The sequence below is a fragment of the Salmo salar genome, chromosome 15 (assembly GCF_965601325.2).
Source record: "Salmo salar chromosome 15, fSalSal1, whole genome shotgun sequence".
Lineage (NCBI taxonomy): Eukaryota > Metazoa > Chordata > Actinopteri > Salmoniformes > Salmonidae > Salmo > Salmo salar.
In genome coordinates this window covers 24,874,366-24,898,636 of record NC_138305.1, presented here as the reverse complement: position 1 = coordinate 24,898,636, position 24,271 = coordinate 24,874,366, and the positions used below count along the sequence as shown (strand labels likewise).

The 24,271-nt window shown below is 44.7% G+C and overlaps 1 protein-coding gene and 1 pseudogene across 5 annotated transcripts in view; one reads left to right on the top strand and one right to left on the bottom strand.

Annotated features, from left to right (window-relative positions):
• Positions 1 to 909: 909 nt before the first annotated feature.
• LOC106571045 (elongator complex protein 3-like) lies at positions 910 to 23,804 on the bottom strand (annotated as a pseudogene). Its single transcript, XR_014380591.1, has 12 exons — positions 23,309 to 23,804; positions 21,458 to 21,528; positions 21,201 to 21,264; positions 21,020 to 21,088; positions 20,510 to 20,664; positions 14,903 to 15,078; positions 12,297 to 12,406; positions 5,234 to 5,411; positions 2,639 to 2,729; positions 1,520 to 1,803; positions 1,205 to 1,290; positions 910 to 1,056 (listed from the first exon to the last, which is right to left on the bottom strand). The product of XR_014380591.1 is annotated as an elongator complex protein 3-like (transcript).
• Positions 23,803 to 24,271, top strand: part of LOC106571044 (kinesin-like protein KIF13B) — a 59,982-nt gene continuing 59,513 nt past the window's right edge. For all 4 annotated transcript variants that reach the window (XM_082961620.1, XM_082961619.1, XM_082961618.1 and 1 more), the window contains exon 1: positions 23,803 to 24,247. In XM_082961620.1, coding sequence (XP_082817746.1) covers positions 24,196 to 24,247 — 52 coding nt within the window. In that variant the 5' untranslated portion in view covers positions 23,803 to 24,195. The remainder of the gene's footprint in view (positions 24,248 to 24,271) is intronic.

Genomic DNA, 24,271 nt, shown 5'->3' with positions numbered 1-24,271 from the left:
CTGCCTCTAACCACTAGGCTACCTGCCTCTAACCACTAGGCTACCAGCCGCCCCAATGAAGAGTGAATCATACTGGTTGGCAGTCTTCCTCATCTCACTGGTAACATGATTCATTAAAACCCATGAAATTAAACAGCCTCCTAAAGTTATCTCATAAAGCTGGACTGTATGACCGAGGAAGCACAGACCACTGTAAGCTTAAAGGGATATTTCGGGATTTTGGCAATGACGCCTTTTTCTACTTCCCCAGAGTCAGATGAACTAAAGTGGACACCATTTTTATGCCTCTGTGTCCAGTACGAAGCAAATTAGAGGTGTTTTTTTGAGCCGATGCTAACTAGCATTAGCGCAATGACTGGAAGTCTATGGGTATCTGCTAGCATGCTAGTCATTACGCTAATGCTAGTTATCAACTTCCTTCATACTGGACAGAGAGACATAAAAATGTTATCCATGAGCTCATCTGACTCTGGGTCAGTAGATAAAGGGCCTCATCAGACTCTGGGTCAGTAGATAAAGGGCCTCATCTGACTCTGGGTCAGTAGATAAAGGGCCTCATCTGACTCTGGGTCAGTAGATAAAGGGCCTCATCTGACTCTGGGTCAGTAGATAAAGGGCCTCATCTGACTCTGGGTCAGTAGATAAAGGGCCTCATCTGACTCTGGGTCAGTAGATAAAGGGCCTCATCTGACTCTGGGTCAGTAGATAAAGGGCCTCATCTGACTCTGGGTCAGTAGATAAAGGGCCTCATCTGACTCTGGGTCAGTAGATAAAAGGATACTTTGGGAATGAGCTCTTTAAGACTGGTATGCTGTACTCACTGTGCCCTCTGATACCACAAGCATATGTACTCTGTACTCTGCAGTGTCTCCAAAGTAACAAACACATACTAGTAATAAATAAAGATATTTATTTTTACCAATACACGCAAAAGACATGATACTAAAACAGGTTTTCATTCCCCAGTATGACTACAGACACCTCCAGGTGTTTCACCATATACGGTCCCTGCGGCTCATAACCCATCTTCCTTGTAGTAGTTCCTAGTTCCCACACCTGAAACACAGACACATATCATATATTACAGAATATTCAAAACATTGTGGAGCATGACAATGAACAAACAGAGAGGAATTAGAATGACAGACTGGACCATCCGTCTCCTTGGCATGGAGGAGAGGGAGAGAGAGAAAAATAGTTCCACCTGAGATGACGGCTAGTTTCCCGGAGCCGTTGTTCCTCTCTTGCGATCCGCTCTGCTTCGTCCATCAGCATCATCCCAAAGCCCTGCAAACAGGAGGAACAAATTAGAGATAAACCAACCACGGAGCTTAACAAAAACTCATTAAAAGACTTAACAAACTTAAAATCACTGTCTTTTATGTTAAAACAGCTGATTCAACTTAAAAAAAAGGGTCTTGATGATTAGTTTAGTAGCTAGGAATAGTTGAATAATGCTGTGTTGGAACAAGAGCTTGGGCTGTAGTTCTACATCTGTCCAGGATCAGGGTTAGTGTGTGTGTGTGAACTTGCTGGGGTCTCTGTTACTGACAGGAACCACACTGCCATAGACGTGCAGCTCACGCACAATGGACAGACCCCCTTTGAGCTCGGGGCGAAATGATTGAGCGGAACAGTGCCGACAGACGCAGTAGACCAATCAGAATGTCTTGTTCTGGGTCCTCGTAGGACAGGAAGGTCTCCCAGCCACCGTTGGCTACGTAGTCTCTACGAATCAGCTCCACCTGGTAGGGACGCACTTCGTGATGGATCTCCTGGATTCCCACTTCTCACATCTCGACACTAGTGGATGAGAGAAAGACATTATGATCATGTATCCTAACTAGCCAACTACCGCTATGTATGACCAACTATAGTACGGCCTAGCATTGTATCGTAAATATACATTATTATGAAGCTGGTAGTTTAGATCGCGGATGCCGATTGGCTGAAACAGCATTCCAGCCGTGTGAATATCAGACCGTATACCACAGGTATGATACAAACAATTTGTTTACTGTTCTAATTACATTGGTAACCAGTTTATAACAGCAATAAAGCACGTTGGGGGTTTGTGGTAAACGGCCAAAATACCACTTCTAATGGCTGTATCCAGGCTGTATACTCTGCTTCGCATCGTTCCTAAGAACAGCCATTAGCCGTGGTATATTGGCCATATACCACAAACCCCCGAGGTGCCCTATTGCTATTATGAAACTGATTACCAACGTAATTAGAGCAGTAAAAATATGTTTTGTCATACGGTCTGATGTACCTGATCGATAATGGCTGTCAGCCAATCAGGATTAAGGGCTCGAACGAGCCAGTTGATAATGGAGAATCTAAAATAATAAATAAATAAATAAATAATAAAAAAATTTAAAAAATTGTTTTGTTTTTTTAAATCGGGTAGTTTGGGTCCTGGATGCTGATTGGTTGAAAAATGTGTAAATGAGACGACATACAAGTAAAAAAAAATAATAATAATAACATTTAAAAAAATTGTTCACTGTTCTATTTGGAGTATTATTACGAGAGTCAACGCAGTATATTAGCCATATACCACACAACCTCTGGATTTATTACTTAATAATACAATGTTTTTACACAATGTATTTCCATGTGGTTTAAGTCTCACCTCCATCCCAATGTCTTTCATCCTGGCCAGAGCCAGCTCTCGGCGGTTACCACGCTCCACTCCAGAGTTCACCAGAGGCATGGCGATGTCCCTGAGAAACAGACACACACAGGAGTGCGTTTATGGCGTGTTCCAATATCCAAAATAGCAATACTACTTATCATACGACATGTATTGGTGGTATGGCATGTTAGCTGTGTTTTAAAATGTCCATGCCAACGTACCACTAAGAAGGCATGTCTAATGCAGTACATTACTTCATACTAAGTGGGTTGATGGTGTGGATTTTGGAACTGAGCCATATTTCTTTAAAATAGTTAATTGGCTAGTTTCCAAGTTGAAATGTTGACTACATACGGAGTAGTCAGCATTACATAAGAATACAGTGCCTTAGTACAGTATTCAGACCCCTTGACTTTTTCCACATTATGTTACAGCCTTAATCTAAAATGGATTAAATCAAATAAATAAAAAGAATCAGCAATCTACACAATATCCCATAATGACAAAGCAAAAACAGGGTTTTAGAAAGTTTTGCAAATGTATTAAATAAAAAAATTGAAATATTCAGACCCTTTGCTATGAGACTTGAAATTGAGCTCAGGTGCATCCTGTTTCCATTGATCATCCTTGAGATGTTTCTACAACTTCATTAAAATCCACCTGTGGTAAATGCAATTGACTGGACATGATTTGGAAAGGCACACACACTCACACGTCATGATGTCCCCAAGAACACAGAGGCCTCCATCATTCTTAAATGGAAGAAGTTTGGAACCACCAAGACTCTTCCTAGAGCTGGCCACCCGGCCAAACTGAAGAATCGGGGAGAAGGGCCTTGGTCTGGGAGGTGACCAAGAACCCGATGATCACTCTGACAGAGCTCTTAGAGTTCCTCTGTGGAGATGGCAGAACCTTCCAGAAGGACAACCATCTCTGCAGCACTCCACCAATCAGGCCTTCAGCACTCTACCAAGAGTGGCCAGACGGAAGCCACTCCTCAGTAAAAGGCACATGACAGCCCGCTTGGAGTTTGTCAAAAGGCACATAAAGACTCTCAGACCATGAGAAACACGATTCTGTGGTCTGATGAAACTAAGATTGAACTCTTTGGCCTGAATGCCAAGCGTCACTTCCAGAGGAAATCAGGCACCCATCCCTATGGTGAAGCATGGTGGTGACAGAATCAAGCTGTGGGAATGTTTTTCAGAGGCAGGGACTGGGAGACTAGTCAGGATTGAGGCAAAGATGAATGGAGCAAAGTACGGAAGGTTCACCTTCCAACAGGACAATGACCCTAAGCACACAGCCAAGACAATGCAGGAGTGGCTTCGGGACAAGTCTCAATATCCTTGAGTGGCCCAGTCAGAGCCTGGACTTGAACCCGATCAAACATCTCTGGAGAGACCTGAAAATAGCTGTACAGCGACACTCCCCATCCAACCTGACAGAGCTTGAGAGGATCAGCAGAGAAGAATGGGAGAAACTCCCCAAATACAGGTGTGCCAAGCTTGTAGCGTCATACCCTAGAAGACTCTAGGCTGTAATCGCTGCCAAAAGGTGCTTCAACAAAGTACTGAGTAAAGGGTCTGAATACTTATGTAAATGTGATCGTTTACATTTTTTATAAATTAAAATCCTGTTTTTGCTTTGTCATTATGGGGTTGTGGCATTCGATTGATCACTTATTTATTTACTGATTTGTTTTGTTGTTGAATAAGGCTGTAATGTAACAAAATGTAGAAAAAGTCAAGGGGCCTGAATACTTTCCGAAGGCACTGTTCTTAATTTAGGTAGTATAAAGCTGTTCTCTGTCCTGGCACCCCAATGGTGGAACCAGCATCCCCCTGAAGCTAGGATAGAAGAGTCCCCAAAAATTACAAAAGCTACTTTAATGACAGGCGTGGTTGTCGCACCTAATGATCTTAAGATGAATGGACTCACTACTGTAGTGGCTCTGGATCAGAGCGTCTGCTAAATGACTACTGTAGTATCTCTGGATCAGAGCGTCTGCTAAATGACTACTGTAGTATCTCTGGATCAGAGCGTCTGCTAAATGACTACTGTAGTATCTCTGGATCAGAGCGTCTGCTAAATGACTACTGTAGTATCTCTGGATCAGAGCGTCTGCTAAATGACTACTGTAGTATCTCTGGATCAGAGCGTCTTCTAAATGACTACTGTAGTATCTCTGGATCAGAGCGTCTGCTAAATGACTACTGTAGTATCTCTGGATCAGAGCGTCTGCTAAATGACTACTGTAGTATCTCTGGATCAGAGCGTCTGCTAAATGACTACTGTAGTATCTCTGGATCAGAGCGTCTGCTAAATGACTACTGTAGTATCTCTGGATCAGAGCGTCTGCTAAATGACTACTGTAGTATCTCTGGATCAGAGCGTCTTCTAAATGACTACTGTAGTATCTCTGGATCAGAGCGTCTTCTAAATGACTACAACGTACTATAATGTACATACTTTACAAAGTGTTTTAGGTCTTATAGATCCTCTACCTCTCGCGAACACACACACACACACACACACACACACACACACACACACACACACACACACACACACACACACACACACACACACCTCTGAACGCGGTAGACTCTTGTCCAGGGTGGGTGCCACCAGATCCACCAAGGCAGAGGGGGAGTAGCTCTTATAGAGACCGGTCTTCCACAGCTCATACAGACCTGTACCCCTTGATAACCAGGGTGGGGTACAGCTTCATCCCATCTGGCCTGAACGCTGGGATCTCAAAGAACTCCTGGAGGGCAGAGAGGTTACAGACATACTAGAAGTGTTGAAAGAGGAAGTTTAAACAGCCTCTCTGGTACAATAGGACAACTCTTAGTTGAAATAGGATTTTGTGAGTTTGGAGCTTGACAAACAAGATAAGATAAGGTACTTATATTTCCAGAGAGGTTGATATGGTCTGTAGGGAGGAGTAGAGAAGCACACAAAACAACTACCCTGACCTGGGGAGGCAGGTAGCCTAGTGGTTAGAGGCAGGTAGCCTAGTGGTTAGAGGGCAGGGTAGGCCTAGTGGTTAGAGACAGGTGGCCTAGTGGTTAGAGCGTTGGGCCAGTAACCGAAAAGTTGCGAGATCGAATCCCCCGAGCTGACAAGGTGAAAATCTGTCGTTCTGCCCCTGAACAAGGCAGTTAACCCACTGTTCCTAGGCCGTCATTGTAAATAAGAATTTGTTCTTAACTGACTTGCCTAGTTAAATAAAAGGTTCAATTAAATAAAAAACAACAACTAAAAACTTCTCACTAAGTGGACTGAGTGACGAGGGACTATTTGGTCAGTCTGTGACAGACCGATTCATATTTCTCACATCCTATCACCTTCCTGTCTGGCTAAGTGGACTGGAGGAGCCTGTCTAGTGGTAGATTCATGTCCTGTCTGGATAAGGGGACTGGAGGAGCCTGCCTAGGACCATGCCTCAGGACTACCTGGCATGATGACTCCTTGCTGTCCCCAGTCCACCTGGCCATGCTGCTGCTCCAGTTTCAACTGTTCTGCCTGCGGCTATGGAACCCTGACCTGTTCACCGGACGTGCTTGTTGCACCCTCGACAACTACTATGATTATTATTATTTGACCATGCTGGTCATTTATGAACATTTTAACATCTAGACCATGTTCTGTTATAATATCCACCCGGCACAGCCAGAAGAGGACTGGCCACCCCTCATAGCCTGGTTCCTCTCTAGGTTTCTTCCTAGGTTTTTGGCCTTTCTAGGGAGTTTTTCCTAGGGAGTTTTTCCTAGCCACCGTGCTTCTTTCACATGCATTGCTTGCTGTTTGGGGTTTTAGGCTGGGTTTCTGTACAGCACTTTGAGATATCAGCTGATGTACGAAGGGCTATATAAATAAATTTGATTTGATTTTTGATTTGCCTAGTGGTAGATTCATGTCCTGTCTGGCTAAGGGGACTGGAGGAGACTGCCTAGTGGTAGATTCATGTCCTGTCTGGATAAGGGGACTGGTGGAGACTGCCTAGTGGTAGATTCATGTCCTGTCTGGCGAAGGGGACTGGAGGAGCCTGCCTAGTGGTAGATTAATGTCCTGTCTGGATAAGTGGACTGGAGGAGCCTGCCTAGTGGTAGATTCATGTCCTGTCTGGCAAAGGGGACTGGAGGAGCCTGCCTAGTGGTAGATTCATGTCCTGTCTGGCAAAGGGGACTGGAGGAGCCTGCCTAGTGGTAGATTCAGTCCTGTCTGGCAAAGGGGACTGGAGGAGCCTGCCTAGTGGTAGATTCATGTCCTGTCTGGCTAAGGGGACTGGAGGAGCCTGCCTAGTGGTAGATTCATATCCTGTCTGGATAAGGGGACTGGAGGAGCCTGCCTAGTGGTAGATGCATGTCTTGTCTGGATAAGGAGACTGGAGGAGCCTGCCTAGTGGTAGATTCATGTCCTGTCTGGATAAGTGGACTGGAGGAGACTGCACAGTGGTATATACATCTAGGGTTGCAAAATTCCCTGGTTTTCCCGGAGATCCCAGTTGGAGGATCTCAGATATCCTGCTTTTCCCAGGAATCTTCTAACTAGGATTTCTAGAAAACCAGGGAATTTTGTGATTTTACAATCCTGTCCTGTTTGGGCCTCAGAGGAGCCAGGTGCACAGTGGTAGATAAGAGAGAGAGAGAGAGAGAGAGAGAGAGAGAGAGAGAGAGAGAGAGAGAGAGATCGAGCTTGGGAACTGTTACGTCGACAGACATACTGTAATGAGAATCCATTATCACCCCTAGCCCCAAGCGACAGCCTCCCAGCTGGGTCCTGTGATAGCAGCACAGCAGAACACAGAGTGATCTCCAGGGGAGGTGAGGAGGGGGGAGCTGATAAAGAACAGGAGCTTCCAGTGACGCAGATGTGTGTGTGTGTGTGTGTGTGCAGTACGATAGGAAAGCAGGACAGTGACTCGAAGGAGACATTTGGCCAAATACCCCATTAAAATATCCTGCTCTCAAACTCCGATTACTATCATACCAACACGCACGCACGTAAGCCTCTTTACTGGGATACAGAGTACCTGATAGGTCTGGTAAAAGGTCTGGTAAAAGGTCTGGTAAAAGGTCTGATAGGAAGTCTGGTAAAAGGTCTGGTAGGAAGTCTGGTAAAAGGTCTGGTAGGAAGTCTGGTAAAAGGTCTGGTAGGAAGTCTGGTAAAAGGTCTGGTAGGAAGTCTGGTAGGAAGTCTGGTAAAAGGTCTGGTAGGAAGTCTGGTAAAAGGTCTGATAGGAAGTCTGGTAAAAGGTCTGATAGGAAGTCTGGTAAAAGGTCTGGTAGGAAGTCTGGTAAAAGGTCTGATAGGAAGTCTGGTAAAAGGTCTGGTAGGAAGTCTGGTAAAAGGTCTGGTAGGAAGTCTGGTAAAAGGTCTGGTAGGAAGTCTGGTAAAAGGTCTGGTAGGAAGTCTGGTAAAAGGTCTGATAGGAAGTCTGGTAAAGTCTGATAGGAAGTCTGGTAAAAGGTCTGATAGGAAGTCTGGTAAAGTCTGATAGGAAGTCTGATAGGAAGTCTGGTAAAGTCTGATAGTAAGTCTGGTAAAGTCTGATAGGAAGCCTGGTAAAGTCTGATAGGAAGTCTGGTAAAGTCTGATAGGAAGTCTGGTAAAGTCTGATAGGAAGTCTGGTAAGAGGTCTGGTAAAGTCTGGTAAGAGGTCTGGTAAAGTCTGGTAAGAGGTCTGGTAAAGTCTGGTAGGAGGTCTGGTAAAGTCTGGTAGGAGGTCTGATAGGAGGTCTGGTAGGAAGTCTGATAGGAGGTCTGATAGGAAGTCTGGTAAAGTCTGGTAAAGTCTGGTAAAGTCTGGTAGGAAGTCTGGTAGGAAGTCTGGTAAAGTCTGGTAGGAAGTCTGGTAGGAGGTCTGGTAAAGTCTGGTAGGAGGTCTGGACCAGTTAGTGATGTACCTCTGGGCCCATATTCACAAAACATCTTAGAGTAGGTGGTCTGATGAAGGATGATCTCCTCCCCTGTTCATGGGATCTTATTATGATTTTAAAGTAACTCCACTGTTTCCAGATTTCTTTGAACTTAAAACTTATAATTAATTACAATATTAGAGAAATAATTTTCCTTCCAAATGTTTTTTTAATGAACTAACTATGTTAAAAAGCAGCTTTTCTTTGTTGGAATGGTGTGGGTGTATACCGGGCATTAAAAATACATTATTTAACATTCATTTCCATTGGGCCGAAAATAATCTGAAACAACCAAAACAAACTTCAAAACGCATCCAACAAATTTAGAGAGAGTCACAAGCTTGATGTAGTCAATACGTGCTATGAATATGGGACTAAACTTTTGACAAATGTATTTATAAAAGACTTAAGGGTGTCAATCATTTTGACCTCTACCTTTGAGAAAGAAAAGTACTTTTTAAAACACAATCTTTCGCTGAGGAATTGTTTTAGTATAAAATAATTTCCAAAATTTCTTGAGCATACAATTTAGCTTAGTATGTGAATTATTTAATACTGTCATTATTGCTAATATTTTAAACATTTTCAATTCCCACGGTATAATATACCATCTAATTATTGAAGACTGTGGATCCTTGACATTGTAAAAGGTTAGACTGAGTGAGTGATTGTCTAGTACAGGTAGACTTGATAAACCCCCGCTGTACAGTCGTGGCCAAAAGTTTTGAGAATGACAAATATTATTTTTCAGAAAGTTTGCTGCTTCAGCGTCTTTAGATATTTTTGTCAGATGTTACTATGGAATACTGAAGTATAATTACAAGCATTTCATAAGTGTCAAAGGCTTTTATTGACAATTACATGAAGTTGATGCAAAGAGTCAGTATTTGTAGTGTTGACCTTTCTTTTTCAAGACCTCTGCAATCCGCCCTGGCATGCTGTCAATTAACTTCTGGGCCACATCCTGACTGATGGCAGCCCATTCTTGCATAAGCAATGCTTGGAGTTTGTCAGAATTTGTGGGTTTTTGTCCACCTGCTTCTTGAGGATTGACCACAAGTTCTCAATGGGATTAAGGTCTGGGGAGATTCCTGGCCATGGACCCAAAATATCAATGTTTTGTTCCCCGAGCCACTTAGTTATCACTTTTGCCATATGGCAAGGTGCTCCATCATGCTGGAAAAGGCATTGTTCGTCACCAAACTGTTCCTGGATGGTTGGGAGAACTTGCTCTCGGAGGATGTGTTGGCACCTTTCTTTATTCATGGCTGTGTTCTTAGGCAAAATTGTGAGTGAGCCCACTCCCTTGACTGAGAATCAACCCCACACATGAATGATCTCAGGATGCTTTACTGTTGGCATGACACAGGACTGATGGTAGCGCTCACCTTGTCTTCTCCGGACAAGCTTTTTTCCGGATGCCCCAAACAATCAGAAAGTGAATTCATCAGAGAAAATGACTTTACCCCAGTCCTCAGCAGTCCAATCCCTGGACCTTTAGCAGAATATCAGTCTGTCCCTGATGTTTTTCCTGGAGAGAAGTGGCTTCTTTGCTGCCCTTCTTGACACCAGGCCATCCTCCAAAAGTCTTTGCCTTACTGTGTGTGCAGATGCACTCACACCTGCCTGCTGCCATTCCTGAACAGGCTCGTCCAGGTGGAGCCCCGATCCCGCCGCTGAATCAACTTTAGGAGACGGTCCTGGCGCTTGCTGGACTTTCTTGGGCGCCCTGAAGCCTTCTACACAACAATTGAACCACTCTCCTTGAAGTTCTTGATGATCCAATAAATGGTTGATATAGGTGCAATCTTACTGGCAGCAATATCGTTGCCTGTGAAGCCCTTTTTGTGCAAAGCAATGATGATGACGGAACGTGTTTCCTTGCAGGTAACCATGGTTGACAGAGGAAGAACACTGATTCCAAGCACCACCCTCCTTTTGAAGCTTCCAGTCTGTTATTCGAACTCAAATCAGCATGACAGAGTGATCTCCAGCCTTGTCCTCGTCAACACTCACACCTGTGTTAACGAGAGAATCACTGACATGATGTCAGCTGGTCCTTTTGTGGCAGGGCTGAAATGCAGTGGAAATGTGTTTTTGGGGATTCAGTTAATTTGCATGGCAAAGAGGGACTTTGCAATTAATTGCAAATCATATTATCACTCTTCATAACATTCTGGAGTATTTGCACATTGCCATCATACAAACTAAGGCAGCAGACTTTGTGAAAATTAATATTTGTGTCATTCTCAAAACTTTTGGCCACGACTGTAGTGTGGGTAATGCTCTTACATCTGTACCAGGCAGCAACACTGAACGTTTTGGTAGCCATTTGGAAATGAACAAAGGAGGCAGACGTATAACAGAGGCTGTAGAAGAGAGGTCATTTTACACTAGCTGGCTCTGAATGGACTAAACCTTTTCTCACACACACTATTGTTGTGCCAAACCATCCTGTGCTGGCTTGCACAGATAAAATGTTCACTACCATAGCAACTATACACACGGTTCACTACCATAGCAACTACAGTGGATGAGTAACCAGGCTAGTGCAGTGTGAAAACGATGTTCACACACTGAACAGAGCAGAGGAGAGGAGGGCGTAGTACAGAAGCCTCAGCAGATTGTCTGGCCTGCTACGGTTTCACGCCAACCGGTAACGATCTACCCATTAAAAAACACTGTAAAATGACTCTTCTCTGTAAAATGAAGCTATGAGTCACCACAGGCTGACTACCTGGTTCATAAGAACGGAGACAGACCGAGTATCCCAAGTGGGACCCTATCCCCTATGTAGGGCCCTGGTTAAAGTAGTGCACTAAATAGGGAACCGTTTGGGACGCAGACAGAGCTGGAGAACCGCGGCGGTGGGTTGGGTCCAGTCAACATGCTGTGGAACAATTAGCTATCGCACATAAAAAAATAAAAAATGGAGCTCTTTCAAAAATCAGGGACAGACAACTGAAGGTGCAGTTCTGCTCAAATATAAAAAGTACAGTATCCATGTGTAAATGTGTTTAGATCATTTTACAAATGCTGACAAACTACATCATCCTCTCTTGTAAAACTCTTGGCAATATACACAGTATTTCAAACATTAGGAACACCTAACATTGAGTTGGACCCCCTCCCCCCCTTTTTTGCCCTCAGAAGCGCCTCAATTTGTCTGGGCATGGACTCTACAAGGTGTCGAAAGCGTTCCACAGGGATGCTGGCCCATGTTGACTCCAATGCTTCCCACAGTTGTGTCAAGTTTGCTGGATGTCCTTTGGGTGGTGGACCATTCTTGGTACACATGGGAAACTGTTGAGCGCGAAAAACCCTGCAGCGTTGCAGTTCTTGACACAAACCGGTGCGCTTGGCACCTACAGCTGTTCAAAGGCCGCTGTTCAAAGGCAGCTGTTCAAAGGCAAATTAATATGTTGTCTTGCCCATTCACCCTCTGAATGGCACACATACACAGTCCATGTCTCAAATTGTCCCAAGGCTTAAAAATCCTTCTTTAACCTGTCTCCACCCCTTCATCTACACTGATTGAAGGGGATTTAACAGGTGACATCAGTAAGAGATCCTATCTTTAACCTGGATTCACCTGGTCAGTCTGTCATGGAAAGAGCAGGTGTTCTTAATGTTTTATACACTCAGGTGTAGATAGATACTGCTCCACATCCCGCTGTGTGAGTGAGTGAGTGAGTGAGTGAGTGAGTGAGTGAGTGAGTGAGACTCACTATGAACTGTTGGTTGTCTCGCTCCATACCAACGTTAGGAAGGTCAGGCATCACGTGAGACACCACGTTGAAACCTGCATCTTTGGAGAAGTGGAAGGACTCACACCGCCCTCAGTGTGATCTCTGGACGGACACACACACAAAGACGTAACACACCCCCCTCACAATCACTATGAGGATCACAAAACAGATTACATGGTGAGTTTGTAACAGACACATCACACACAACATTGTGCTGACAAATAACCCGTGGCTAGGATTAACACTACTGACAAATAACCCGTGGCTAGGATTAACACTACTGACAAATAACCAGTGGCTAGGATTAACACTACTGACAAATAACCAGTGGCTAGTATTAACACTACTGACAAATAACCAGTGGCTAGGAGTAACACTACTGACAAATAACCAGTGGCTAGGAGTAACACTACTGACAAATAACCAGTGGCTAGGATTAACACTACTGACAAATAACAAGCGGCTAGGATTAACACTACTGACAAATAACAAGCAGCTAGGATTAACACTACTGACAAATAACAAGCGGCTAGGATTAACACTACTGACAAATAACAAGCGGCTAGGATTAACACTACTGACAAATAACAAGCGGCTAGGATTAACACTAACATTAAGATTCTTTGGTCTGATGAAACCAAGATTGAACTCTTTAGCCTGAATGCCAAGCGTCATATCTGGAGGAAACCTGGCACCATCCCTACGGTGAAGCATGGTGGTGGCAGCATCATAATGTGGCAAAGCTATTCAGCAGCAAGGACGGGGAGACTAGTCAGGATCGAGGGAAAGATGAGCGGAGCAAAGTACAGAGATATTCTTGATGAGATCCTGAGAGCTCTGGAGCAGGTTCTCAGACTGGGGTGAAGGTTCACCTTCCAAAAGGACAACGAACCTAAGCACACAGCTAAGACAAGGCATGAGTGGCTTCGGGACAAGTCTCTGAATGTCCTTGAGAAAGCCTCAGGTAACTTACGCCAGGTGCTCCTGTAACCGATGTGAAATGGCTAGTTAGTTAGCGGTGGTGCGCGCTAATAAATCGGGTGACGTCACTCGCTCTGCGACCATAAGTAGTTGTTCCCCTTGCGCTGCAAGAGCCGCGGCTTTTGTGGAGCGATGGGTAATGATGCTTCGTGGGGTGTCAGTTGTTGATGTGTGCAGAGGGTCCCTGGTTCAAGCCCAGGTTGGGGTGAGGTGAGGGACGGAAGCTAAACTGTTACACTCCCCTCGGAATGTAATTCTAAGTTACAATTAAAATACTAAAATGTAGTTACGTGTCCGGAGTCATCAATCTAAGAAGTATCTTAAGATACTACAGCTGCCAAAAGTGTTTGAACAAAGTACTAAGTAAAGGGTCTGAATATGCTTACGGAAATTTGATATTTCATGTTGTTTCTGAACCTGTTTTTACTTCGTGATGATGGGGTATTGTGTGTAGATTGATGAGGGTAAAAAACAAAATCACAAGTTAATCCAACATGTGGAAAAAGTCAAGGGGTCTGAATACTTCCCGAATGCACTGTATAACCAGTGGCTAAGACTAACATATACAAGATACATTTTAGTCACTAAGCAGACGCTCTTATCCAGTGCGAGTTACAGTAGTGAGTGCATACATTTTCCTACTTTTTTCTCCCCCTACTAGTCCCCCGTGGGAATCGAACCCACAACCCTCGCGTTGAAAGTGCTGTGCTTAACCAACTGAGCCACACGGGACCAGTAGCTATGACGACTGACATGACTAGTGACATACGAGTCGTGAATAAACAACATATGATTAGTAGCTATGACTCCATTCCAACTCTGAGTCTCTGCCCCTTAGATCAAATACACATTTTATTCATCACATGCTTGGTCAAACAACAGATGTAGACTAACAGTGAAATGCTTAATACAGGCCCTTCCCAACAATACAGAGAGAAACATAATAACATACACAATGACTAATGATAATTTGTCTATATACACAGAGTACCCGAGTCCATGACCAGGGGTACGAGGTAATAACTTGTCTATATACACAGAGTACCCGAGTCCATGACCAGGGGTACGAGGTAATAACTTGTCTATATACACAGAGTACCCGAGTCCATGACCAGGGGTACGAGGTAATAACTTGTCTATATACACAGAGTACCAGTACTGAGTCCATGACCAGGGGTACGAGGTAATAACTTGCCTATATACACAGAGTACCCGAGTCCATGACCAGGGGTACGAGGTAATAACTTGTCTATATACACAGAGTACCAGTACTGAGTCCATGTCCAGGGGTACGAGGTAATAACTTGTCTATATACACAGAGTACCAGTACTGAGTCCATGTCCAGGGGTACGAGGTAATAACTTGTCTATATACACAGAGTACTAGTACTGAGTCCATGTCCAGGGGTACGAGGTAATAACTTGTCTATATACACAGAGTACCAGTACTGAGTCCATGACCAGGGGTACGAGGTAATAACTTGTCTATATACACAGAGTACCAGTACTGAGTCCATGTCCAGGGGTACCAGCGGCTATGAGTTAGACTAAAGACATATCACTAGCAGTCGCTATGACGACTCCATTCAAAACCCTCTCCTGACCCTTAACCTCAGCCCTGTTGGTGTCCCGTGCTACGTCCTCGTCGACGCTCTGAACCCTTATCTCCAGCCGGGTACAGCGGTACCCCAGCATGTCACTGAGGTGTCTCTTCAGACAGTAGTCAGGACGCGTCTCGATGGTGATGCCCACACACTTTGTGTTACTGCGTTCTGAGCACCTAAAACGAGGAAAGAAGAAGGGAGAAGAGGTCAGTAACAGTCTTGCTGATACAAATGTCTGAACGGGTTCAGATTGAGGGTAATGCGTCTAGCCTCCTACACCAACCTCTGTGCATGTATGACACGGCCGGTAGCCTAGGGGTTAGAGCGTTGGGCCAGTAACCGAAAGGTTGCTTGATAGAAAACCCGAGCTGACAAGGTAAAAATCTGTCATTCTGCCCCAGAACAAGGCAGTTAACCCACTGTTCCTAGGCTAAGACTGTAAATAAGAATTTGTTCTTAACTGACTTGCCTAGTTAAATAAAGGTAAAATAAATAAAAAATGTATGCATGTATTTCAGAGGGGTTGGGATAAAGCAGAACCAAACTTCCTGTTTGACCTTGTGTACAATTGGACAATAAAGGAATCTTAATAATGGGATTATACAGTTGAAGTCAGAAGTTTACATACACTTAGGTTGGAGTCAATAAAACTATTTTTTCAACCACTCCACAAATGTATTGTTAACAAACTTTAGTTTTGGCAAGTCGGTTAGGACATCTACCTTGCGCATGACAAGTCATTTTTCCAACAATTGTTTACAGACAGATTATTTCACTTAAAATCACAATTCCAGTGGGTCAGAAGTTGACTGTGCCTTTAAACAGCTTGGAAAATTCCAGAAAATGATGTCATGGCTTTAGAAGCTTCTGATAGGCTAATTGACATCATTTTAGTCAATTGGAGGTGTACCTGTGGATGTATTTCAAGGCCTACCTTCGAACTCAGTGCCTCTTTGCTTGACATCATGGGAAAATCAAAATAAATCAACCTTGACCTCAGAAAAGAAATTGTAGACCTCCATAAGTCTGGTTCATCCTTGGGAGCAATTTCCAAATGCCTGAAGGCAATAGTACGCAAGTATAAACACCATGGGACCACGCAGCCGTCGTACTGCTCAGGAAGGAGCAAAACGTACTTTGGTGCGAAAAGTGCAAATCAATCCCAGAACAACAGCAAAGGACCTTGTGAAGATGCTGGAGGAAACAGGTGCAAAAGTATCTATATCCACAGTAAAACAAGTCCTATATCGACATAACCTGAAAGACCGCTCAGAAAGGAAGAAGCCAATGGTCCAAAACCACCACAAAAAAAAGCCAGACTATGGTTTGCAACTGCACATGGGGACAAAGATCGTACTTTTTGGAGAAATGTCCTCTGGTCTGATGAAACAAAAATCGAACCGTTTGGCCATAATGACCATCGTTTGGAGGAAAAAGAGGGAGGCTTGCAAGCCGAAAACACCATCCCAACTGTAAAGCACGGGGGTGGCAGCATCATGTTGTGGGGTTGCTTTGCTGTAGGAGTGACTGGAGCACTTCACAAAATAGATAGCATCATGAAGGAGGAAAATTGTGTATATATTGAAGCAACATCTCAAGACATCAGTCAGGAAGTTAAAGCTTGGTCACAAATGGGTCTTCCAAATGGACAATGACCCCAAGCATACTTCCAAAGTTGTGGCAAAATGGCTTAAGGACAACAAAGTCAAGGTATTGGGAGTGGCCATCACAATGCCTTGACCTCAATCCCATAGAAAAATTGTGGGCAGAACTGAAAAAGCGTGTGCGAGCAAGGAGGCCTACAAACATGACTCAGTTACACCAGCTCTGTCAGGAGGAATGGGCCAAAATTCACCCAACTTATTGTGGGAAGCTTGTGGAAGACTACCCAAAACATTTGACCAAGTTTAACAATTTAAAGGTAATGCAACCAAATACTAAATTGAGTGCATGTAAAGTTCTGACCCACTGGGAATGTGATGAAATAAATCACTCTACTATTATTCTGACATTTCACATTTTTAAAATAAAGTGGTGATCCTAACTGACCTAAGACGGGGAATTTTTACTCTGATTAAAATGTCAGGAATTGTGAAAAACTGAGTTTAAATGTATTTGGCTAAGGTGTATGTAAACTTCCGACTTCAACTGTAGATCTGCGATTACATTAGGGGCAACTTCGATCTCAAGAGCAAGTACCAGGACAACCCCACTCCATCAAGTCACTGGCAGGAAAATGTGGGACATAATAAATCCCGTCATTAAAATGGCACAACAAAGTTACATTTTCTCTGTGTAACTTCAACCCCCTTGAAACTGTAGGACCAAAGAGAGCAGATCCAGGATGTATTGAAACTGTAGGACCAAGGAGAACAGATCCAGGATGTATTGAAACTGTAGGACCAAGGAGAGCAGATGCAGGATGTATTGAAACTGTAGGACCAAGGAGAGCAGATGCAGGATGTATTGAAACTGTAGGACCAAGGAGAGCAGATGCAGGATGTATTGAAACTGGAGGACCAAGGAGAGCAGATGCAGGATGTATTGAAACTGGAGGACCAAGGAGAGCAGATGCAGGATGTATTGAAACTGGAGGACCAAGGAGAGCAGATCCAGGATGTATTGAAACTGTAGGACTTAGGGGGGCAGATCCAGGATGTATTGAAACTGCAGGACCAAGGAGGGCAGATCCAGGATGTATTGAAACTGCAGGACCAACGAGGGCAGATCCAGGATGTATTGAAACTGTAGGACGTAGGAGGGCAGATCCAGGATGTATTGAAACTGTAGGACCAACGAGGGCAGATCCAGGATGTATTGAAACTGCAGGACCAACGAGGGCAGATCCAGGATGTATTGAAACTGCAGGACCAACGAGGGCAGATCCAGGATGTATTGAAACTGTAGGACGTAGGAGGGCAGATCCAGGATGTATTGAAACTGCAGGACCAAGGAGGGCAGATCCAGGATGTATTGAAACTGCAGGACCAACGAGGGCAGATCCAGGATGTATTGAAACTGCAGGACCAACGAGGGCAGATCCAGGATGTATTGAAACTGTAGGACGTAGGAGGGCAGATCCAGGATGTATTGAAACTGCAGGACCAACGAGGGCAGATTCAGAGTGAATTGAGATTAGACATCTGCCTCTTCAGTCTGGCTGTCATTTTCTCCACTTGGACAGGTTTGACAACGATAAAACAATCTAGATCCGTCGTTAGGTTTGACGACCACAGTCATCATCTAGACCAGTCATCTCAGCTCATATTCCTCCAACCTATTACTGGAAACATAATGTCCTTTCTAACAATCCGATGACTGACTTAAGACAAATCACAGGAGTTATTGCTCCAGAGAACACATCCGATTGGCTGACAGTCGTCAATGAAAATGCTATTATCTGAATGGCTGTTAAATACTGAAGCTTTTCTCATCAAACGAACAGAGGCTTAGTGGGACTCGGAGAAACATGACTACTTTATCACTGACACAAGCCAGTGAGCACACCTGCTTACACAGGCAGGCAGGCAGGTGCAGACGCAGGCAGGCAGGCAGGCGCAGACACAGGCAGGCAGGCAGGCACAGACACAGGCAGGCAGGTGCAGAGGCAGGCAGGCAGGTGCAGAGGCAGGCAGGCAGGTGCAGAGGCAGGCAGGCAGGTGCAGACACAGGCAGGCAGGCAGGTGCAGACACAGGCAGGCAGGCAGGTGCAGACGCAGGCAGGTGCAGACACAGGCAGGCAGGCAGGCAGGTGCAGACGCAGGCAGGCAGGTGCAGACGCAGGCAGGCAGGCGCAGACGCAGGCAGGCAGGCAGGCAGGCGCAGACAGGCGCAGGCAGGCAGGCAGGTGCAGACAGGCAGGCAGGTGCAGACGCAGGCAGGCAGGTGCAGACGCAGGCAGACAGGCAGGTGCAGAGGCAGGCAGGTGCAGAGGCAGGCAGACAGGCAGGTGCAGAGGCAGGCAGACAGGCAGGTGCAGAGGCAGGCAGACAGACAGACAGTAGAGAAGAGCCTCCCACGTCTCAGCCTGATAAGCAGCCACAACAATTAGAGTAATCCGTCTTAACGAACGTGCTGATAACACTGCTGGATGAGCAATACAGAAGCGCGGGTGCACACACACACACACACACACCTTATCAGCTACTAAGGAATAAATACAGACTAACAAACAAGCCCTCAGGGTCCAGACCTCCATTCCCCAACTCCTCTATCACATCCCTCAATCTTCTATTGATCTCCCAGAAGTCACACAAAACTTCTCCCTCCTTCTGCAATGAAGGGCCAAAGCAGAGAGTCATGTTGTAACTCCCAAAGACACACCAAGCCGTAGGGGACACTAGGGTGAACTTTATAATCCCCTCTCTTCATAACTAAACAAATATCAGATCAAATGTACACTTCTTCATTTGTCTGATAGGTTAATAAGGTATAAGTATTTTGGCTGAGAAATAGATCAAATATGTTCTACAGCAGTGGTTCCAAAACTATGGGGTGCCCCCCTTAGGTGGGGTGTGAGGGGTCGGCAGGGGGGCGGGTCCCCCTCCAGCCAAAATACAAAATACATTTTAACTATTTAAAATGTTTTTTTTTTTTTTTTTTTTAAAGGAACTGTGTCCGCCTTTAAATTTACTCTTGAAAGTTGTAATAGTAGAATGCACAAGTTGCAATTTCTAAATTGGGTATTACATCATTAGTCCCGTGCGGCTCAGTTGGTAGAGCGTGGTGTTTGCAACGCCAGGGTTGTGGGTTCGATTCCCACAGGGGACCAGTTCAAAAAATGTATGAAATGTATGCATTCACTACTGTAAGTCGCTCTGTATAAGAGCGTCTGCTAAATGACTAAAATGTAAAATGTAAATCAGTTCCTCTTGTCATGTCAGTCATTACATACCTTGGAGAGCTAATTAGAAATGTCCAGATCAATTAGCCCATGTCAGCTAATGTTATTTAATTTAGGTTTTTAAGCCCATAGATATTATTGTAATTTGTTTAGTCACTCATATCAGATGAATACACACTAGACATAGCAAAATGTGTAGAATTGCAAAGAAATGTAGCTTTAAAACTGCTAAATTCTCTCCACCAACAAGAGGGGTGTGAACAGTTTGTTATGAACAGTGCTTGTGCCAATAGAAAAAGACATTGCTGTGTGCAGGTGGAAGCAGCATCAGTTCCATCTAGTGGAACCAACTAACCATTACACCCCAGACAGGAACTATTTCACAGAGACCAGAGGGAGCAGAGAGTCCTACCAAATAATATACATCCTAGGGTCTACTTTAGTAGTACCTGACAGCTTCTGCTAGCTTGTTAGGGTTTCCAAGGCGTGTCCCGACGGGGGGGGTCCGAGGCGTGTACCGACCGGGGGGATCGAGGCGTGTCCCGACGGGGGGGTACGAGGCGTGTCCCGACGGGGGTTGGAGGCGTGTCCCGACGGGGGTTGGAGGCGTGTCCCGACGGGGGTTGGAGGCGTGTCCCGACGGGGGTTAGAGGCGTGTCCTGACAGGGGTTGGAGGCGTGTCCCGACAGGGGTTGGAGGCATGTCCCGACAGGGGTTAAAGGCGTGTCCCGACAGGGGTTCAAGGGAGGGGGTAGCAGTGTTACCTGACGGCCTCAGCTACATTGTTAGAGGTGTGTCCTGACAGGGCGTCGTGGAGGTTCCTGATGAAGTAGTGTCTGCACTCATCAGCCAGGGCCATGAAGGTTCCTCCCATCACTATAAACTCCACCTTGTCCACACTGTGGCCCAGCTGCTTCAACTGGACAGACAGACAGGAGAGACAGACAGACAGGAGAGACAGACAGACAGGAGAGACAGACAGACAGGAGAGAGACAGGACAGACAGACAGGAGAGAGACAGGACAGACAGACAGACAGGAGAGAGACAGGACAGACAGACAGGAGAGAGACAGGACAGACAGACAGGAGAGAGACAGGACAGACAGACAGGAGAGAGACAGGACAGACAGACAGGAGAGACAGACAAGAAAAAGTGCTATGTAAATGCAATCCATTATTATTGTATTACAGCAGCACTTCTGTAGCGTAAACCATAATGGGAGCAAAAAAATGTGACGGGTAACTAGAAGTGTGTGCAGGAAGGTGTCACTGACCTGTTCTACCCGATGTCTGGTCTGCAGGTAGGGCTCATAAGATGCTCTGATGGCTCTCATAGATGTCGGCTGACAGGGGAAGAATTATAGAAGAGACCATTTTGACTAGATGCCTGAATAGCCCATAGGGAGCTGGTAATGAGCTTGTAGGCTTTAGGGGGAACAGTTATGAATGGTTTACCTCGTAGCCAGTGTAAGACTGTGTGGAGTATTCAAAGTCTGAGTCCGGACCACCTGGACAGTAGCTGTTGGGAGTAGAAAGCAGATTCACAATTAAATAGCTGGTTATTTTTCTGATCAATAAATAAATAAATCAAATAAATACATACATAGCTGGTAATTCTTTTTTATAGTCAATTATTATTTTGTATAAATCAATAGGACACTGTGGCCAGAAACGCTCTGGTCTCACTGAAGCTACATCATGAATGTACTCACACACGGATGTTTCCTGTGAAACTGATGTGAGGACAGCGATGGGGTTTACACATCACAGCCACTTCAGCAATCTGGACAAAGAGATATAAGTACACACGTTCCTTGTGTTGTCTTCAACTTAATTTCAATTGTTAAATGCTTGTCTATTTTAAGTACACACACACACACACCGCTGGCAGTGCGGATAGGCTTGGCCTTGAGTTTGGGAACCACGGTAGTGGGGTGGAACAGCAGCTATGAGGTTGACTAGCCTGGGCTGGGCTGGGCTAACAGACCATACTAAGCGGAGCTCTTGGTCGTCACCCTGATAATGAAGTGTAAAGAAGAGTTTTAAAGAGGAGGTTAGTGTAAGTCCATTCAGGGTTGTATTCATTAGCGTACAACTTAGCAAACCGTAGCAAAGCGTTTTTAAATCGGATACGAAAATGTGAGTTTCTATAGGACAAATTGTGGTAGGTCACTCCCTGTTTTGTCCCGTCTCTTTGGTTATTGGTGAATACACCTGGAACATCACAAGGTGGCAGCCAAGTCCGTTTGAGCTTAAGACAGGTTTCTGGCATGACACAAGGCTTTGTTTACTTGGTGGATCACAAGACACATCCCCAAGGGCTTTGGCGCGGTGGTGGACTGGGAGCTTTTAGATACACTACATGACCAGAAGTATGTGGACACCTGCTAGTCAAACATCTCATTCCAAAATCATGGGCATTAATATGGAGCTGGTCCCCCCCTTTGCTGCTATAACAGCCTCCACTCTTCTGGGAAGGATTTCCACTGGATGTTGGAACATTGGTGCAGGGATTTGCTTCCAAGAGTAAAGGTGTTCTTTGTGGTTGAGGTCAGGGATCTGTGCACACCAGTCAAGTTCTTCCACACCGATTTCAACAAACCATTTCTGTATGGATCTCGCTTAGTGCACGGGGGCATTGTCATGCTGAAACTGGAAAGGGCCTCCTCCAAACTGTTGCCACAAAGTTGGAAGCACAGAATTGTCTAGAATGTCATTGTATGCTGTTGCGTTAAGATTTCCCACCACTGGAACTAAGGGGCCTGAACCATGAAAAACAGCTCCCGACCATTATTCCTCCTTCACAAAAATGTACATTTCACACTATCCATTGGGGCAGGTAGCGTTCTCCTGGCATCCACCAAACCCACAATCATCCGTCGGACTGCCAGATGGTGAAGTGATGTTCATCACTCCAGAGAAAGCGTTTCCACTGCTCCAGAGTCCAATGGCGGTGAGCTTTATGCCACTCCAGCCAACGCCTGGCATTGTGCATGGTGATCTTAGGCTTGTGTGCGGCTGCTCGGCCATGGAAACCCATTTCATGAAGATCCCAATGAACAGTTTTTCTGCTGACGTTGCTTCCAGAGGCAGTTTGGAACTCGGTAGTGAGTGTAGCAACAGAGGACAGAGGATTTGTATGCATTACACGCTTCAGCACTCCTGTTCTGTGAGCTAGTATGGCCTACCGCTTTGCGGCTGAGCCGTTGTTGCTCCTAAACGTTTCCACTTCACAATAACAGCACTTACAGTTGACCGGGGGCAGCTCTAGCATGGCAGAAATTTGACGAACTGACTTATTGGAAAGGTGGTATCCTATGAAGGTGCCATGGTGAAAGTCACTGAGCTTTTCAGTGAGGCCATTCTACTGCCAATGTTTGTCTATGGAGATTGCATGTCTGTGTGCTCGATTTTATACACCTTGTCAGCAACGAATCGACTCATTTGAAGGTGTGTCCATATACTTTTGTGTATATATAGTGTAGATAAGAATAGTAACCAATTACCAAAAAGCAGTTGATTAGGGTTAGGTAGCTAACGTTTGGTTAGGTTGAGGGTCTTACTTGTTGAGGGTGACGTCTTTTCCTTCTTCATGCGCTTCGACCAGCTGATTGATGACATCATCATCATCATCATCATCAGCTCTACTCGGCTCAGATCAGCTAGCTATCGTCACATAGCAACAACATAGATAAATAGCTAGCTCTTTTAGATACTCAACCCATACCTAGCATTCTCACTCTTTAATAGTCTACAAAAATAAATACAGGGTTGGTTGGTTGATTGATTACATAGATATGCAGCTTTTCCTTGCTAGTTAGCTGAATTGTAAATTAGCAACATGGCTAATTTAGCAAACCCAAGCAGAGAGATAGAAGCATTTCTGAAATGTAGAGGATAGTTCCACACGCTTACTCTTTTTCTATGGCTTCCCCCATATCTTTCTGTAACGTTAACACTCTCAATTCACAATACGAAACGCGTTTTAAAGCCTAAAATAAGTTAGAGAAGAGAGAGAACTGTCCATTTTGTAAACAACATGCTTGCACGAGACCTGCCGTCCGCTGCGGGAAACTGTCGTAAAATAACATCACAGCGTTTATTTGTTTATTCACATTAATTCCCTGTTAATAACAAAATAATGTTAAATCTTGGACGCTGTCTCAATTGGAAGGAGCTTTTGAAAAATACTTCAAAAAATACATCAATAATGCTAATCTTTTCCACCACTTTTTACTATAAATAGACAGTATATTTTCTGATACAACTTTAAGATAAAAAAAAATAAACATCTACAATAAATCAGGGTACTCTCGAACAGTTTATTCTTGACGATCAGTCCTTTGCGCAGATCTACAAGAGTGGCGCAATTTGTAACCCCACTAAATCCGGTTAAGGTTTCAGGACAGTTTTGGATGACTTCAGTGATCTCTACGGGCGATATCAGGAAATGCAACAGGTGAAAAACGATTCATTCTCGCAATGCGCTGTCGTCGTTCCCCGTGAGTTTGCAACACCATGAGTGT